General features: G+C 39.3%; 1 protein-coding gene across 3 annotated transcripts in view; it reads left to right on the top strand.

Annotated features, from left to right (window-relative positions):
* The first annotated feature begins 1396 nt into the window (after positions 1–1396).
* Positions 1397–18968, top strand: part of LOC306820119 (regulator of G-protein signaling 12-like) — a 41841-nt gene continuing 24269 nt past the window's right edge. For 2 of the 3 annotated variants that reach the window (XM_079337815.1, XM_079337817.1), the window contains exons 1-6: positions 1397–1543; positions 2726–2881; positions 4033–5328; positions 5929–6168; positions 6791–7777; positions 11497–11616. In XM_079337815.1, coding sequence (XP_079193941.1) covers positions 4285–5328; positions 5929–6168; positions 6791–7777; positions 11497–11616 — 2391 coding nt within the window. In that variant the 5' untranslated portion in view covers positions 1397–1543; positions 2726–2881; positions 4033–4284. Of the gene's footprint in view, positions 1544–2725; positions 2882–3321; positions 3399–4032; positions 5329–5928; positions 6169–6790; positions 7778–11496; positions 11617–18968 lie in introns of those variants that run through there. The other variant, XM_079337816.1, reaches the window with a different exon arrangement.

The following is an 18968-nucleotide window of genomic DNA, read 5'->3' as shown; positions in this document are numbered from 1 at the left end:
CTTGTATTTGTATTCTATCAATATTTTCTCCAGCATAGGAAGAATTTGAAGTGAATGGGACTGGGGTAATGAGATTAATTAGAATCTTGTAGTTATTGGAGATGGGTGTTTGGGATGTGGACAAATGTCATGATGCATTTTTTTTGGATGGATCATGGCATTTCTCTTGGCAATGAGGACATTGGCAGTTATTTAATTATCTGACAATACAATGGACTGCATACATTTTACAGGATCCTCAACAGGACCCTGCAACCTCCTTACCATCTTTTTTTACCATCTGCAGTGTCCATTAATAATTTTTTAATAATTTCATTAGATTGAAACCTACATATGGTTTGTTGTAGAAATGAATAAATTATTTAAAGATGTAAAAAAAATGTTTTTTGTGATGTTTCATCTTTAATATTCTCTTCATGCAGTAACTCAAGCTAAACTGCTGATCTGACAAACTAATAGAATTGTTTTCAGGTTAAGATTTTACAAAAAACTGCTCTGCACAGAAAATTCAACCTTCCTGTCACTGCTTTATCAATGCAGATAATGATGAAAACAATGTTGAAAACAACAGTTTAACTGAAATAGGCTGTTCAATCAGCTGATCAAAAGTTTAAGACCATAGCACAAAAACCCTGAAAACCCCCTCAAAACAGAAAGTTAAAAAAAAAAAAAAAAAAGTACTAGTAATGAGTAGCTCCACCATTATTGTGGATCACTTCAAAAATTCCTTTTTGCATGCTTAATGCAAGTGTTTCCAGAAGGCTAGTGGGGACGTTGCTCCAAGTGGTGAAGATGGCTTCATAAAGGGCATCCACTGATCCAACTGATGTCTATTTTTGTAAACTTCCCTCGCCATCCATCCCCAAATGTTCCCAATCGGATTTAGATCAGGGGAACATGCAGGATGGTCCAAAAGAGTGATGTTATTCTCCAGGAAGAAGTCCTTTGTCAGTCAACGTGAACTGCAGCATTGTCGTGTTCAAAAACCCAGTCATCGCCACAAAGACGAGGGCCCTCAGTCATGACCTCAACATGTCCACATAGCCAACTGCTCCTGCACAACCTGAAACTTCATTGTTCCATTGAAGGAAAAAGCACCCCAGATCATGATGACTCCATTGAAGGAAAAAGCACCCCAGATCATGATGACTCCATTGAAGGAAAAAGCACCCCAGATCATGATGGCGCTCTCTCCACTGTGCCGCGTAGAAAAAATTTCAGGAGACATCACCTTGTCATGCCAGTACTGTTGGAAGCCATCAGGACCATCAAGATTACATTTTTTCTCGTCAGAGAATTAAACTTTCTTCCATCTTTGAAAATCTCATGTTTGGTGCCCCCTTGCAAAGGGCACTTTTGGCACTTTTGTGGTGTTGAAGGAGACGTGGCCTTTGAAGACGTTTTTCGCTTTTGAAGCCCTTCTCTTGCAGATTCCGTCTGATGGTAACTAGGCTGCAGTCAGCACTAGTAGTAGCCTTAATTTGGGATGAGGATCGTCCTGTGTCTTGATGGACAGCCAATCTGATCCTCCAGCTCAGCGATGGTGAGATTTTTTTGTGGGTCTACCACTTGACTTTTTTGTTCCATAACCCTCAGGATCTTGTAAGAAATGCAAAATGGCTGTCTTACTGCACGCAACATCAGCAGCGATGGCACATTGTGAGAGGCTTTGTTTATGCATCTCAGCAATCCTACGACATTCAAAGGCAGTGAACTTTTTTGCTTTTCTGTCTGGAGTCTGACTTTTTACCAGAGGAAAAGTCTGGACAGTTTGATCACTTCACAGAAAATGGAATAGAATAAAAGATTTTGCACAGATTTAGCCTTTTAAAGGCTATGGTCTTAAACTTTTGATCAGCTGATGAACAGCCTATTTCAGTTAAACTGTTGTTTTCAATAAATTGCCTGCTCAAAACTTTTTGTTTCTTGCTCCCATTTCTTCTTTTTGCATTTCGAATCTCTATTTATGCTAATTATTGCAATTTTGTAACTGGTCTTAAGATTTTGATCAGTACTGTATCATGAACCAACATAAATATGACATCTATAAACGTTCTATTATAGTGTATTTAAAGCTTGTTAAATGACCTCTTACTAATTCTTACTGAAAGGTTATTACATTTGATCTTGTTTTGTTTTCTGAACCAGGCTGTAATTCCTTTTTTAAATACAGCATGGAAACAGTTCGCACTTAATTTACAGGACCCATTAAGATAAGTGGTTCATGATTAAAAGGTATTAAACAGGATTACCAGGCAGCTACCATATGGTACATGAAACACGGAGTTGTGTTCATGATTGCACAGGTATTAAGTGACTTTACATAGCAGACAGCAGGATCTATTTGAACTTGACAAAGGGCTAACCATGTGCTTAACACACAAAAAAAAGTTCATTTATAGCGACCTTGGATAGACACTTTAGTCATGCCCAAACAGTTTAGATATTTCGCTACGATATTACACATTGAAATGACAGTTATTCAGCAAAGGGATGTGTTAGATAAAAAATGCAAAACATATTTTTTAATTATAAATATAATACAGCATTTATTGTTTGGAGCCCTTTACCCCAAAAAAATAATATATTGAACTACACTCAGCCACATTAAAATCAGTGTCGGGTAAATTATTACCTGACGCCTAAATGAAATGTAGAAAACAACAAACTAATGAACTTTTCACCCCCCATCCCCACCCACCCCCCGCTTGTCCGTTCTAAACAGACCTCCCTCCCCTCCAGTCCTCCTCCTCTTTAGGGTACTTCGCCAGATGGTGCTGCCTTTTCTTTTGTTTACCCATCGTCCCTGAGTTTACCTAATTTACCCTGGATACTAAAGTATGGACACTGCCCAGGCAGCCCCACCGCCGGACAGCGACAAGTAAGTTATTTCAGAATCGGAGAGAAACTGCTCGACCAGGCACATTCAACAAAAGAACATTAAAACGAAGACATACATTCACCTTTTACTTAGCCATCAGTACTTTATAACTCAGGCGTACTTTACACAGCTGTTGTCGTCTCGTGCCTCTTCACGGTTGTCAAATAGGGTTTGTTGCGTGAACTCTGCTTTCAGTAGTTGTTAACATGACTTAAATCACGGACTACCATTTTAATTATGATAAATTCTGACACTGGATAAATATGCTACAGTAGCAACTTTTATATGTGATTTCTCAAACTAACTTTTGCCAATTTATCCCCATAACTGTTCGCTGTCTGACTGACAACTCTGTAAACCAATGACAGGATGTGAACGTTTGTGTACACTGACGTTGCCATAGTTACAGACCTTACAGACCGACATTCCAAAGATCTGGAAGTCGGAGGGGCGGGACAATCGGTTAAGCATGGATGAATGCACTTTTAAACAGCAAGTCACGGCAAGAAACTTTTTGGTAAATGTCAGAAAGCATGGCATGCTCTGCTAATAAAGTCAAAAACACATAGTTGTCTTTTACTTTTGTTTAAAAGCGATCATTGTAAGCAGGACTAACCTGTAACTGTTCGAGCATGTTATGCTAACAAAGCTAACTGTACTGCAAGCTAATCTTAGCTAACGTCAACATTGTCTTCAAAGTCTGTTTTTTTAAGATGATGTACAAGCAAGCAGCCCTGAACACAAACGGTATAAACGCCATAGGCAGAAAATATGCTAAATAAAATGAACAGTAAAAGTTACATTTTTGTATGCTGCAACCCGAAGTTGCGTACCTGTCAGGTGTGAAAGCAGGTGTGAAACATATTTCCCATTGGACAGAGCTGCAGTGACTCCACCCTTCACAGGTGTGGCTGTGTATCAAGTCCCTTTAACTTTACCTGGGCTCACAAATATAAATACTGAAAAGTATAACCTTGTAATTTAGCAATTTCTGATATTTTGGATTATGTTTTAACCATATTGATTTCTTATATTGAATATGGCATTACCAGAGATACAAGACATTTGATATAGAATATACAAGCTAAGGTAAAGACAGCTGTTAAAGATGCAGAGATTCTTCACTAATTAATTTGTGTTCTGTTCTGCAGGTAAATTAGCCATGACATTGGAAAGAGAGAGTGAGACCACAGGGAATGCTACAATCCTGAACCAGACCAAGAGTTTACCCCTCTGTTGCTTGAATGACTGACCCCTGCTTTCAAGCAGCTTAGCATAATATAAATTAACAACACAATAGAAATTCTAAATGTGCTGTGTTCCTGCTGTAGCAAAGGCAAGGGACAAACAATGACTTATTAAAACCTACTTAATCAGTGGACAAGAGGAAGTGTCCTGGCACAATGTTCAGGCAAGGGGATGCAACATCCAAAAGACGCTCCTGTGGTGGAAGTGCGCTCAACCAGCTTCAACCACCCTCTTCCTCTGTCCAGCAAGGTCGTATCCGGGCTGTAGAAGTGGCAAGGGGAAGAACAGGGTATGGCTTTACACTCTCAGGCCAAGGTCCATGTGTGCTCAGCAGCATTTTGAAAGGGAGCCCAGCAGAGTATGTAGGTTTGCGTTCAGGAGACCACATTCTCTCTGTTAATGACATCAATGTCTCTAAGGCGTCCCATGAAGATGTGGTCAAACTTATTGGACGCTGTTCTGGCATCTTGAAACTTGTCATCGCAGAGGCAGAACGTCACAGGCGGCACCACCAACGCTCGACTGGCAGTCGTCACAATAACAGCAATGCAATGGCAGCATCTTACCCGGACTCCTGCTCTAGTGAGGATGAGTTGGATGGTTTCTATGACAAAAGCGTGAACAACAACAATAACAGCAGGTCAGGCTGTGGAGCCCGAGGAGGCTGGTATAAACCCAAGTTAGATTCTAAACAGCTGGGAATAAACAGGGCAGAGAAGGTTGTGGCAGAGCTGCAGTCCGGAGGCATTTTTAACATGATATTTGAAAACTCTAGCCACTCCTCCAGCAGTTCAGACAAGGAGAGACCGAGGATTAGCTCATCATCCAAGCCACGTCCCCTGTCTGATCCGGAGTTCCCTTTATATCAGAACACCCGTTTCCACAGTAACCCCAACCTTCTCTCTGAAGAAGAGATGGCCCAAGTTCTGAATGATGACTCAGTCTTTCTGGACTCGGACTTTCGTCAGCTCCACCTTCACCATCATGAAGAGCAAGACTTGGATGTAGAAGATGGGGGTGACTTGATCTTAGAGCCCAATGAGGGCATCTTAAATGTGGGCATGATTGTTGGCTATTTGGGCTCAATTGAGCTGGCCTCCACAGGAATGAGTTTAGAGAATGACAGCCTGCAAGCAATAAGATGCAGCATGAGGCGTCTTCGGGCAGAACAAAAGATCCACTCGCTGGTTCTTATGAAGGTGTGGTAATATGTTTTATCTTTCTTCTAAGAATATCTTATAAACTTAGACTGAATAACTAGCTTCACTTAAAGTCAAATGGCCCTTTAAGGTATCTCAACTTTATGTGCTTGATCACACTGCATCAGCATAAGAAGTCCTTCCATTTGTCATTCATTAGTAATGTCTGATAAGTCATGTTTTATTCACAAAGTACTATTTATATAATGTTATATACAGAGACCTTGCTATTCCAACAAGCATTTGGCACACAGCAGTTATTGCTGTTAGTGTTTTTTATTTGTTTATCTATAAAACGTGTGTTACAAATGATATCATTAACTACTGTTTTAATAAAATGGATATGATTATATTACTTCAGAAGGTAGTAATAACGATAGTAGTGCTAATTAGTTGGCCCAAGGCAACAAGTGTCTGCTACAATGATCAACAGGCGCCAAGTCAAACGTGAGGCAGCCCCAACTAAACAATTAATCAATGAGGAAAGTTTTAATCCTACTTTTAAACATTGTGCGGGTCTGCTTCCCAAACCAAACTGTGATTGTTGCACTCTTTTTGCCTAATCGTTTATTGTTATGTGTTTCAATGTTATCCCACCAGGTCATGCATGACAGTGTGCGTCTGTGCAGTGATAGAGGTCAAGCTCTGGCAACCTATCCTGCAGAAAAATTAGCCTTCAGCGCCTGCTGTCCTGATGACCGCCGATTCTTTGGACTGGTCACAATGCAGACCACTGACGACCTGGAAGATTGTTACTTTAGCAATGGCCAAGATGAAGAGAGCAGTTTAAGGACTTCCTGCCATGTGTTCATTGTGGATCCGGACCTCTGTCACCACCAGGTATGATTATAGACATTGTGACAAGATGTTAAGGGGCTAAAAACGTCAATTAAAAGAAAAAAACTTGACTTTATTGAAACCAAGTCTGAATTAATCTATGTATACAGATTGATGTATGTCATATCAATTTACAGCTCAGCTCACCTTGATATGCCCTAAAAAACATTATTATTAAGTATTGGGTAGTTTAATTGTACAAAGGCAATGATTTTACAAAACCAAAATACAGCATAACAGCATGATACTTTCATTTGAATAACAAACCTTCTCTGTGTGTTGCCTTTCCTTGACACAAAGAAGCTGAACAAAGTACTGGTATTTGAAAAGGGAACAGTGATTACTTAAATAAATGAATATCTGACTGAAGATATAAATCACTAAGTAAAACCCATTCTTACTTTCAATGCCTCAATCTTTAACACAAAAAACCCTTATCCAAAGCTGATTGTATGATGTGTCAGTGATCAACAACATGTATATAAAAGTATATATTTATATTTATGCGTTTAAAAACAGTGAACAACAAGTGAAACATTTCTTGAAGCGAGTTAGTAATTTACACATTTATTCTGCGGGCATCCCCAGCAACTAACACATCTAATGGTGACTGCTTTTTCTGTAGGTCCATTTAGGAGTAGCAAGGAGGTTTGGCTTTGAGTGCACCCCTGACCCAGACACAGGAGGCTGCTTAGAATTCCCTCCCAGTTCTCAGCCTCTCCTTCAGTTTGTCTCTGTCCTCTACCGAGACATGGGAGACAACATTGAGGGGGTGAGGGCTCGTGCATTCAATGATCCAGACAATGATGCTCAGCAGAACCACAGCACTAGCAGCAACAGTGATAGTGGTATCTGCAACTTTTTACCAGAGGAAAAGAGTAACAGAGTACTTTTAGTCGACCTCGGAGGACCTTCAAACCACAACCACATCTCTGGTCCTCGTAACTGGGACAGCCCACCTTCATCTCAGCAGGCCTGGAGTCCTACCCTGGGAGCTGCAGCCCCTCACTCACCTCCTCCTCCACCAGCTCTCAGGAATGGCCACTACCGTCACGAACAACACCTGGCTGACCTCCCTCACCCTCTCCCATTGGCTCACACTGATGTTCCTGGCAGGCTTTCTCGAGGGGTCCACCCACAACACTATTCACAAGGAAAGCGGGGAGGGGCTGTTGTGGGAGGTGAAAAGAGAGGGTTAGGTGGAGTAGGGTTGGAGCAGCAGCGGTGGCTGCCTGTTCATGTGCTGAGAGATTGGCGCCAGCAGCACCACCACAGCCACCTCCAGGGTTTGAGCAGTGATCAGGAGTCCTATGCAGAATCCACCGACGGATGGTCTTCAGCTAACTGCAGCACCCTGCCCCCACCCATGAACAAGATCCCTGCCGACCGCTACAGGGCCCCACTGGCCTCTGGAGATCACCTGCCACCACCTGGAGGAAGTCAGCCTCCTCCGTCTTCCATTTCCCACTCCCACTCCCACACCCACCGACTTGCTGTTCAGAAAGATGAGTGGGCCAAGAAGCTATTTGGTGCAGGGGACAGAGAAAGAGCTGGAGCAGAAAGAAATGTCCGGGAGAAGAAACGTGGCAATGCAAAGGAGGGAGAGAAAAAGGTTAGTTTCATTCAAATTTGAATCCTTTATTTTTTCATCAAGAGATTTTAACTCTATCAGACTTATTTTAGTCAGACTGGTTTCAGTAAGGTGTTATGCTGTGGTAGTTTTTGGGCAGTAGACTTTTGGAAGAGACGTGTTAAAAGTGACCGTGAGATGAGAAGCTTGGGCAGCAGGTAGTATCCCCCATCACACACTCCTGCTGTGGAAATTTACTCTGACAGTTTATTGAGGCTATAAATCCCTGTGTTCATCCCAACGCTCCCCATAACATTCACAACCTCCTCTTTTCAGTTCCCCACTATTAAACTACTGTCATACAGATGTCAAATTTTTAACCTTTTTTACCTCATCAAACATCCCTTTACTACATTGAATAATGGTAGCAGCCGAGTTGGATGTCTCCCCAGACTTAGTACAAGTGGATAGATAAGTTATTTATCCCCACTGCTCCAATATCAAACCATGTATTATGCAGAAGATACGCATCTGCCTTCGCCTGAAAACCACCTGTTTTCCACCATAATTAAACTCAGTTCAACACCACACTAGATAGCTTTGGCTGCATTATTTTGACAAAGCTTTCTAAATATCTGTATTTCTTGTCTTTTTTAATCAGAAAATGACAGACTCTTAATTATTTCAAGAGAAGAGAGAGAAAGATTAAGCAGGTCCTACTGTCTGAATTAACCTCTCTACAGCCTGTACTTGGGATAGACTCATGTTACTTCGGCAATGGACGAGGCTGGTGCTTCCCCCTGTAAAACCTGTGATAGAAGGTTTCCACGGAGACCCAAGGGACAATCAGAGGAAATGTTTACAAGGCCAGAACCGGGAAGATACTGATAATGACAGGAAGCAAGATGTTAATACTCATGAACAACATCAGCTGACTGGAGGAGGACAACTTTAAAAGTTGTAGTTGTTATGGTAAAAGTCAGCCATCATGACCAAAAATCAATTAAACTTTGATTTTGCTTAGGTAATGGAAACTTTGCTGCACAGATTTGTTTATATCCTTTGAATTTATAGTTGTGTTTATAAATTAAATGTTTAAACCAAATGAGATTATATTTTAAAGTGTTACAAGCTGCTACTTAATAGTATAATATGTAATATTTCATTAACTTTAAGTTTTTGCCACATGGTGGCACTGTTTCACTGTCTAATCCTGTAGACCTCCATATCGTCTTGCACATCCTATCTGTGTTTTGGAAATCCATGGGTATCTAAAATACATCTGTCCATAGATGTATGTCAATATATGACAAATAGGTCAAGGTCATCTTTATTGTCACTTTTTCAACATGTGCTGGACATACAAAAAAATTGAAAACACGTTTCTCTCTGAGCCACAGAGTAAACTAACAGTAGACAGATTTTAGAAATATCTCCAAAAATTTAAAGGATAAAAACAAAAGTAGAGATTTACAAAACTTTTAAGATACTAACACCTGAACATGAGATACCTATTACTTATTTTGTAAGTATTTGAATATGAAGACTCAAACAAGCAGTTCCTGATTCCTGAATCTTGACATGTGATTTTGTACGTATCAAAGAACCAAAGAGAACACAATTCCACCAGGTTTACTCTATCCATAGGCATTTGTACACTATGTCCCCTGTATACTATTAAAGGGATCAAGTGGTGTACATGTTTGGTTTCTATGTCAACAGCTGTGTTGTCAACAGGAGGGATGCCTCTTTTTTGTAACAACGATTGAAATTGTTAAGCGCTAACACTTTTTCACTTCATTGCCATTACAAATAGGAATTATTGTATACTGATCATATAAGACTGAGGTCACATAAGAATGTTTGTATAAACCTGTGTAATCAAGTTCTCACAATTGAATTATCTGACACACACAAAGAGACGCACAGACGGATGGAGGGTTGACTCGTATCTAGGCAACACCACTGGTCATCTCTTGATGAAATGCCAACAAGACCTGCTCTTAATCAGCCAGAAGGATTCAACATGTCACAGTTTGGTTTCTGGAGCCTTACAGCATAGATTCTGGACATTATTCTGGTTCTTGCTCTCTACTAAGGTATAATGAGATTTCCAAAATGCCATGTGTGAGAGGATGGAGGGATGCAGAATATTTCTTCTATTCTCAAAAACGATATTCAAACGGCTATAAACACCATTTTGCGTCATCTTGAGTCTTCTTTAATGAGTATTATTGTGCAACATCAACAGTGTTTTGTAATGTTTATTACAGCTGGGATATTAATAGAGATTTCAATTTCAATTCAGATTTTGGCCAAGCATGATCTTCAAAACAAGACAATGAAGAGTAAACAATTATTGTGCTCGTTTTGTTGCATTGTAAATGTTACATTGTCTTTGTTATATTTTGGCCACAAGAGTACCTCACCACTATGACTGAAACATAGTAGATGTATCTTTGTATTTGTTTATATATATTTAACTTATCTGTATTAATGTATTGTTTGTTTTTCTTTTTAACTCTATAGAGTGTTTGAGTTTGATAAATGTTTGCAATTCAGGAAAGTCAAAGAGAAATCAAAGAGTAATAATGTTTAATAACCATAATCTCAGTATCAGTCCAGTGTACCATTGAGGGTTTGACGTAACAACGACCGAGTACTGCAGGCAAAATCACAGGGCTGAACATGCCCGTGTCTGACATGTGGAATTTAACATTTAAGTGGAAAAATGAAACCTATCTTCCACAGACATGCAGGTATACTCCTCAGGCAAAGCTTCTCAAATCTCCTCATTTTAGCCATTTGTGAATGTATAAATTTCATGTGTTTTTAATAAATTGACACCTAAACATCAACTTTTAGACATCAACGCCGGCCCACCACTACAAACACAAAACCACTCAAGAAGTAAACTAAGTGTATGAAGGTTTTGTAAGTGCTATGTAACATATCCTGTTTGTTTAAATAGAGTAAAAAAGAAGAGTCATAATATTATTATGTCATAATATAATATTATCATAGTTTCATCCACCTGTATGGATATATCGACATTAGTTGCAGATAACAACCTACCAGCAATGTAAACACTTTTAAATTGACATGCATTAACATTAGAAATAAGAATAAAAAAATGGGTATGTATACAGTATCATTTCTTATTTCTTTTTCATATGGCTTTTCCTCTTTAACACTATTTTAAAAAAAATAATAATAATGAACTGTATCTTTTTCCAGAATATATACTTTACAGAGACATTATACAGTTTGAACACCACCATTGTTAGTACAGTATCTTGGTCATAGAAATCTACCTATGGGTACAAATAAAGTCACCTAAACCTGAACCTGAAACACCATATGAAGGCACTTGAATATCATTGGCACTTTTTTCTGGCATTTTTCATTTGGTTATCGCGAAAAGGATTGACCAGAATTATACCCACAATACAATATGAATGCTTTTTAGGTGACCAAGTGGCCTTCCAGTCTTCTCTATTCCTTAAAGCAAGACATTGCTCGCTGTTTATAAAAGTTCATATTGTCCTAACCCAGCCACAAATGAGAGGTTTCTTTTGCTGAAGGAGACTGACTGTGGAATGAGGTGCATTGTTTAATTGAGGAACTGTAGCACCCTTACTATCCGCACAACACATTACAGTTCCAAACGAACAACAACCATGCCTCTGTGACTGTACATCACATTCACATGTATTAAACCAAACACAGGATTAAAAATGTTTTTAAATTTCTTTATTCAGGGTGGCCGGTTCCGTGGTTTGACGATGGGCTTCCCTCCTCTCCCCCAGCGCTCATCAGTCAGACGTTCCTTTGGACGTTCCAAACGTCTAAGCCTGGCTCGCTCTCTGGATGACCTTGAGGTAGGAGTGGGGGGGGGGGACTTACTCATGTACAGACGCATTATGATACACCTTGTATACACAGTACCTGAAGCCCTCAACTGATACCTGTGACGTTATTGCAGTGCTTGATCTCAGTCTGACCACTGTTCTTGTCACATTTGAGCTGCACGTGCATCATCCTTCTCTAATAATAGCAGTTCATGCACATCATACACCCTCACGTGACATCTCAAGCCCTCTTCTCATATCACCGTGGCAACATACACAGCAATGGACACAGCCAGTTCATAGAAAGAACCAACAGACACGCTCTGGAATGGTTGTATATCTATGTTTTAATGTAATGCACATTTGGATCACCCGGTCCGGTATCCTTACACAGTTGCAACAAGTATACTTTGCTCTTCTTTTAGCTGCAAGAACGCCTCGAATCCAGTCATTTGAGAGGCATGAGGTTTTTTTGCCTAACAATATGACTATTTAGTTCTACTTTTCATCATTTTCCTTCTACAGCCCGGCAGGAACAACACAAACCAACATCTATCATTCCTAGCTCTATAAATACCCTTGAGGCAAGGTCTAGTTTAACAGGTTTTCTTCTTGATAATTTTCTATACTGTATGTGTGTTGATTGTATGAGCTTCCATTTGAAAGAAAAGTGTGCGTCTGTCTGTGTGAGGGTGTGTGTGTGTGTGTGTTTCTGCCTATGTGAGGGTGTGTGTGTATGTGTGTGTTTATGAGAAAAGTTCATAACTATAGTTTTGTTCTATGATAGAGATCAGAAAATAGCTAAGTGTTTCCTCTATTTAGTGGCTTCAGAGGCAGACTCCAAGTAGACAAACATATCCCACTGTGTCCCATCAGTAGTTGGTTTACCTTTTTATTCAAGGATTAAAGAGAAAGAGGAATTGAGGAATAGACTTGTACATGGTCATAAAAGGTTGTATCAAAAATAAAGTAATGTCACAAAAACGATTTTAATGAAGCTTAAAGCAGCCGTTTATATTAAGTTCCTTGTGATGAAGACCAACTTATTTAGTTTTATATCTCAAATTTTCTTGTTAAGGTTTGGCTGGGGGTGCTTTATTGGCGGGACTGCGGAAGAGGGACAGGATAAGCAGGGAGTGGAGAGAGGGAATAGGCATGAATCAAATGTTCGCAACTGGGAGTTGAACCTTTGAAGAATGTAGCATATGTGTTTGGGGAGCCTGCTCTACTTAATGAGCTGAACAAGTTCCCCTTTCAATTTTGTTCTATACGTAATGTTATATTAAAAAGGTTACACATTATACTATGTCCATGTTGTACAGTCAGTCAAGTCAGTTTCACAGAAAGAACAGAACAGCAATATGTGACACATCATCAGGTGTTTAATTATGCATTTGAAAGTCCAGCATAGTGTGTGTTGCACAGAGATAGGTCAGTCTCTGTCCTTTTGCCACACCACCCCATGGCTGAGATTCTCTCTTCTTTTCTTCTCATTACCCAAAATCCTCCACCCCACCTTTTTTCTAAATTTTTCTTCCGGTTGTTAGGCCTTTTTCTCTTGCTGCACATGCAGTAATGTCCACAAACAGAGAGGTCTTTGTATGGTGAGAGGGGGGAGGAGCGAGTGTGTGTGTGTGTGTGTGTGTGTGTGTGTGTGTGTGTGTGTGTGTGTGTGTTCATGATGGTAAGGGGGATGAAAAGGGTTTTGGAGTGTTAGCCAGCACTTCTAATGAGCTCTGATGAGCAACAAGCTGACATTCCCCTCATTAGTTGGACTTAACACAAAGGCACATTACAGTACATAGACACACACAGATTACGCACATATACATGAGGTGCCATGCATTAACATTCACAAACACATTGCAAGCTTAAATCAATAACACAAAAAAATCAATGCACAAACGCAAACTTGCAGTAATTGGAACACACACTGCCTTGCCATTTTGTAAATATTTAACATCTGAGCAGCTCCAGTATTTAATGACTTTATGTAGTAGTCTTCTGTTAAGCTATGTTGTTTGTGCTTTGCACTGTTAAGTGTTTGTGTATGTATGCCAGGGCTTTAGGCTTGCAGCATGTCTTGTGATTGTAGAGCTTCACCAATAAGCACGCACAAACAGAAACTAGCAAAAAGGCTTTTTTTTTTAATGATAGCATTAACTGTAACTGCCAACTGCAATGTACCAGCTCTCATACAGTTGTACCTGTCTTTTAAATAGTTTTATGAGAAAAGTATCTGCTATAACAATTTTACAAACATTTCTTGTGAATGCATGTGCCCCATTTTTATAAAAAATATTAATCATTTTACGCCAAATTGTTGATTCAGACAATCAATATAATGTCATATGGCGGAAATTGTATTAACATTATTTATTCCATATTTGCACATCTATACAGCAGTTTTTCATCCTCTGCACTTCCCTTATTCAAACTCTTGACATACGGAAAAATGAAATACTATTTCGACTCAACCTAAATTTACCACATGTACATCATGAAATAAATGATTGCACTGTTTTATAATACCAACAGCTTGTCTCCTCAGTTCTGTTTCTTTTTAGCTTGATGTGATTCATTCTTCCTGTGGTATGTTGGGTTGCGCTGGAAACATATACACACATTTTTTATTCTTCTGTTTCATTTCTAAAGGATTAGCAAGGCTTGCTTGCTACCTATTTAATTGTGACATGTGTCATTTTAAATACATGATAAATCTTTATACATATGTAATTCATCATATCAACGATCATAGAAAGACGAAGTGTTGCTCTCTGCATTCAGCTATTTGTCAGTTTTGTCATTTGTTAAAAAAAATTGATCTTTATTCGTAAAAACAAGGAACTTATCTTCCTAACTACTCTGTATCTACAACTACATAGATGGGCTCTGTGAGTGCGATTATACTTCATGTGTACTTCCTTTTTTTTCTCCAGTTTACGTAACTTTCTTAAAAGCGAATTGATTTAGAGACATAATGCTTGCTTTTTTTCCCTGTATCGGCAAAAATACTGCTTTTTTGAGATTGAACCATACTAATCTGAAAATTGATCTGAGCAAAGAGTGGTTGTTATGTTCCCCTTCGTAACAAATCAGAAATATAATAAAACTTGTGTTATGATCATCTTTTTATTTGCAAAAGGTCTTTACACCAGTGGTTCCCATCCTTTTTTTTTCTTAAGCCCCTCCCACTTTTGTCTGACAAAAGCTGATGCTCCTGAGGACCAACATGAAAAAAAGGTGATACGTTGCTGGCAGAAATTAATGTACATTTTTATTGTTTTTATTGGAACCTATGTTGGGAACCGATTCTCTAGACTGAGCATTTTCTATAGCTCCTATAGAGATAAAAAGGGTTGTAAATAGTAAGTAAGGACTTGAGCTTGTATAGCACTTTTAGTCTTCTCACTCCTGAAAGCGCTTTTTACACCACGTCACACCTAACAATTATCAACCTAAATAACACACTGATGGTAGAGGTTGCTATCTGGGACCATCAGAAGCATGAACATGCACACACCACCGGTGAAGAGGTTGGAGCAATTCGGGGTTAAGTGTGTTGCTCAAGGACATGTCGGACATGTTGCTGCAAGAGCTGGGGATCAAACCCCCGAGAGAGCCCCAATGCTAGAATTTTTCATTTCAATACAAAGCTATAAAAAAAAAAAAAAACAAGCAACATTGATACCTGCAATAATTTGGCTGAATCCTATGCAGCTAATTGATAGTTTATTTTATTTTTAATGACAACCTACAATTTAGACAGCTTCCCTTCAGTGGCTCCCATTCTAACAGACGTAAACTTAACTTTTAGTACTTGCAGACCTCTACATTAGACCACAGCTGCTCCTTTTCATTCACGTGTGGCAGCTTTAGGATAAAATATAACTGGAGATCAAAGAGCAAATAATAGTGGACGACGCCTGAGTAAGTAGTTCTATAAGCCAGCCGACAAAGTATATTGTGCCTTTCAGCCAGGTCAGCCACAAACAGCCACAGACAGACAGACAGACAGACAGATAGATAGATAGATAGATATTATTATTATTATTGTTTATTTCCAGAATTTATGAATAATTGTGTGTTTACAGCCTTGAGTGGACACTCAACGAACCGCAAGTTATCACACTTTTTCATTGGCTTCTCTTGTCAACATAGGAGGTTGCTAAAGATTAGTAGAAAATAATAATACGGTACTTTTTGATAGTATGAATCAAAAAACAGAGATTGTATCATTTTGAAACATGTGGTATGGTCAAATATTTGTTGTAACGCACATCTTGACAACCTTATAACAGCACAAGGTCTGATGAGCCATTATTTTGGAAAACATTGTAGTCCTCTGAGTTGTCTTTTGTCTTTCATCTTTTGTCTATCATTACTGTTAGTAAGTTTGGGGGCTCTTTACCTGCTCTCCTTACCCCAGGGCCAAGAGGGCTAGGTGAATCTGGGGGTAAGCAACTCCAGTTTGTGTCAGTTTGTGAGAAAGGCAGCTTTTTCTCAGTCAAGCTGCACAAAGCCTTATCATCCTGATATCTGAACCAACGCTTTCAACTGGAAGAGTGGCACACAAATCTCTATCTAACTTTGCAACCATCTCCCTCCCCCTATCATGAACGTCACTTTACTGTGATCTAGACATGCATGGTGCATACTAAACAGATGACAGAGGAGCACTAAGGGTAACAAATTCAACGCAGTGCCGATTTTTTGTGTGGGTGTGAGTTCCTTAATGGCAAAGGGTCTCCCTCTGCAGCAGCGCCTCCGCATATGTCTGAGTGTTTGCATAGCGTGTCTCTCAGCCCACAGCAGTGTGGGTGGAATAGAAATGATAGGAGGGTGGGTGTATAGGCAGAGAAAGAGGAGGGGGATAGCAGAGAGGCAGGGCGAGAAACGAAGCAGGGGGAAGTGGATGGGGGATGACAGAGAGAAAGAAGAGGATTCCAGCAGCAGTGACATTGTCGCTGTTTGGACATATGAAAGCCGTCAAGTTTTGCTGCTTTGAGTCTCTGTGAGGACACACAGAGACCCACACACAACACATAAACAAACATAGATACGCAATCAACGGCTGATAACAATGTGCACTTGGGGAAGGTCTCTCATGCAGTGCTGAGGATTACTTTTCTCTTTCTTCATGGAGAAACAAACTTTGGTTGTGGATTCTGAAATAGCTGCTGATCCAGTGAGTAAATGAGTTATAGATGGACATTTGACTAGTTTCATATGCATGCATTATTGTGACATGTTATTTGATGGAACCTATATTGGATCCCTTAAAGGATTTAATGGCCTCTGTCCCAAGTATCAAACAGTTTATGTTATAGAAAAGTGACAGTTTTCAGAATCAGAATCAGCAATACTTATTCCAAATAAATATTCCAAATTTGGCAAGAAAACTTTGTTTGAGTAGACGCCGTAGAAGAATACAAATAATTACACAGCAAAAATGAATTTATCATAAATTGACAACTTATCATTTCTTGTTGGGCATGTTATATTTATACTTTCTGACATCAGTGCAATCTTTTTTTATTTTGTTTTGTTAAAATGTAAAAAAAAAATAAAAAACATCCTTTAAACTTTAGTTGCCATCTTAGGAATGACAAATCATGTGACCTGTATCGGTCGATCATTAAGGTCTCTGTGGCTCTGTTGAGCAACAGGACAACCTGTTGATTCTGTTGCTTTGTTTTGCTGCATTGGTCTTTTGAAGTCATATATTGAAGCAACTGTTTGTATATTGTGTTAATGTGATTTTTTTAAATACTAAATCACTTAGTCAAGTAGTTAGACCATGTCTCATCTCACTCGCCCCTAAAAACATGTTCTTTTAGGGATGTCAGCATTCACAAGTAAAATGCTCTTAATCAAGGTCTGAAATGAATATGCGTGTGTGCTTGCATAATTTTTGAGTATGGGGTTTTGACACTTTGGTGGAAAGCACAGGACATTGTACCATTAAACAGAGCAGTGAGAAAAGGGAGGCCTGGAAGCCCTCTGACCCAAAGACGCACACACCCAACACAGACCCACACACAAACACGCCCGTAAACATACAAAATAGAAGAAAAAAAACATTCACATGCACAATCAGACACAAAGATTAAATCTTGCACTCACATATTTGTCTTTTATGTGTGTGTATTCTCTCTTAGTGAGGGTGTGCGTGTTATCCTTGTGATATCCCCTGGGTGCAGTGTGTTTTGGTAAAAGAAAATCAGATGATAACACAGGATCAACATTGTTCCTGTACATGAAACACCTCAGGAGACCAGGAGTTACATCAGATGGAGCTGCATTTTCAAATAAATGCTTCTTTATATCATCATCCTTTGCCAGATGGTGGCTCTTCACCACAACATAGCAAACACTGTTAATCAGATGCAGGACTGCTTACTCACTTAAAAGTGAAGACACAATAAATTGCAAAGCTAAAGAGGAAAAACATGTAATTTGTTCTAGCTGTTAAGGAAAAAGCCTGGAAATGTTTCTGCCCAGTCTGTTGTATAAGGCCACTTGTGATCCCTGTTGGCCCTTCCAGGGGCAGATTTTCTACTTGAGATGAGTCATCATCATGAATTTTAAAATGTCTTATATATTCTTATTGCTTGCAGTGTGTGTGTGACTGATTGAGCTGCAGCTACTGTTAAATCACAAGGTTTAAAAGGCACCACCAGTAAATTAATGAATCAAGTTCTGTCAGTGGAGCAGTATCTGAAGTTATTATCTAAGAATAGCTGAGAAGCAAGCACAAAACTGCTAGATAGTCACAACCTGTGAATATGTATAAACGGTTTGAGTCACTTGGACCAGCACATGTAATTGAACTATCTAAGTATAACTACAGGTGTGTGTTGGTGCCAGCAAGGTCTGCTGTCAATTGACGCCTTTGCACTCTCTCTGGCTATACTTACACAGGTCAGTATTAAGTCTGATCAGGCAAGTTGTCGTCATACTGAATTGTGATACAGCAGAAGTCAAAGATAGTCCCCAGAAATCCTGCAGTGTTATTTTCAGTGTCTTGCCTCTGTCATGACAGCAGAGGGCAATGTTGAGTTTCTTTACATTATTTGTTTGTATGCTAGAAACTTCAAACAGATACTTCAGATCATGAAATTCTCTCTCATACTTTTTTTTTTCTTTAATGGAGATGGTTTGATAGTCAGTTTATACAAGCCTTTCATTTTTATGCTTACAGTACCAAACTGTTGGTTGAATCTTGATAGAAAACTGCCAGTTAATTCCTCCTGCTTTGCTGTACATTTGTACCTTTGTTTCAAGTCCATTTATTTGTTTCTTTCTTGCTGAAAAAGAGGCGGAAGTGGTACCTTTCTTGACATGTTCACTCACACTTATGTGTATAATATAATTAGCAT

Source organism: Symphodus melops (genome assembly GCF_947650265.1).
Source record: "Symphodus melops genome assembly, chromosome: 2".
NCBI lineage: Eukaryota > Metazoa > Chordata > Actinopteri > Labriformes > Labridae > Symphodus > Symphodus melops.
This window is presented reverse-complemented; position numbering and strand designations above follow the sequence as displayed.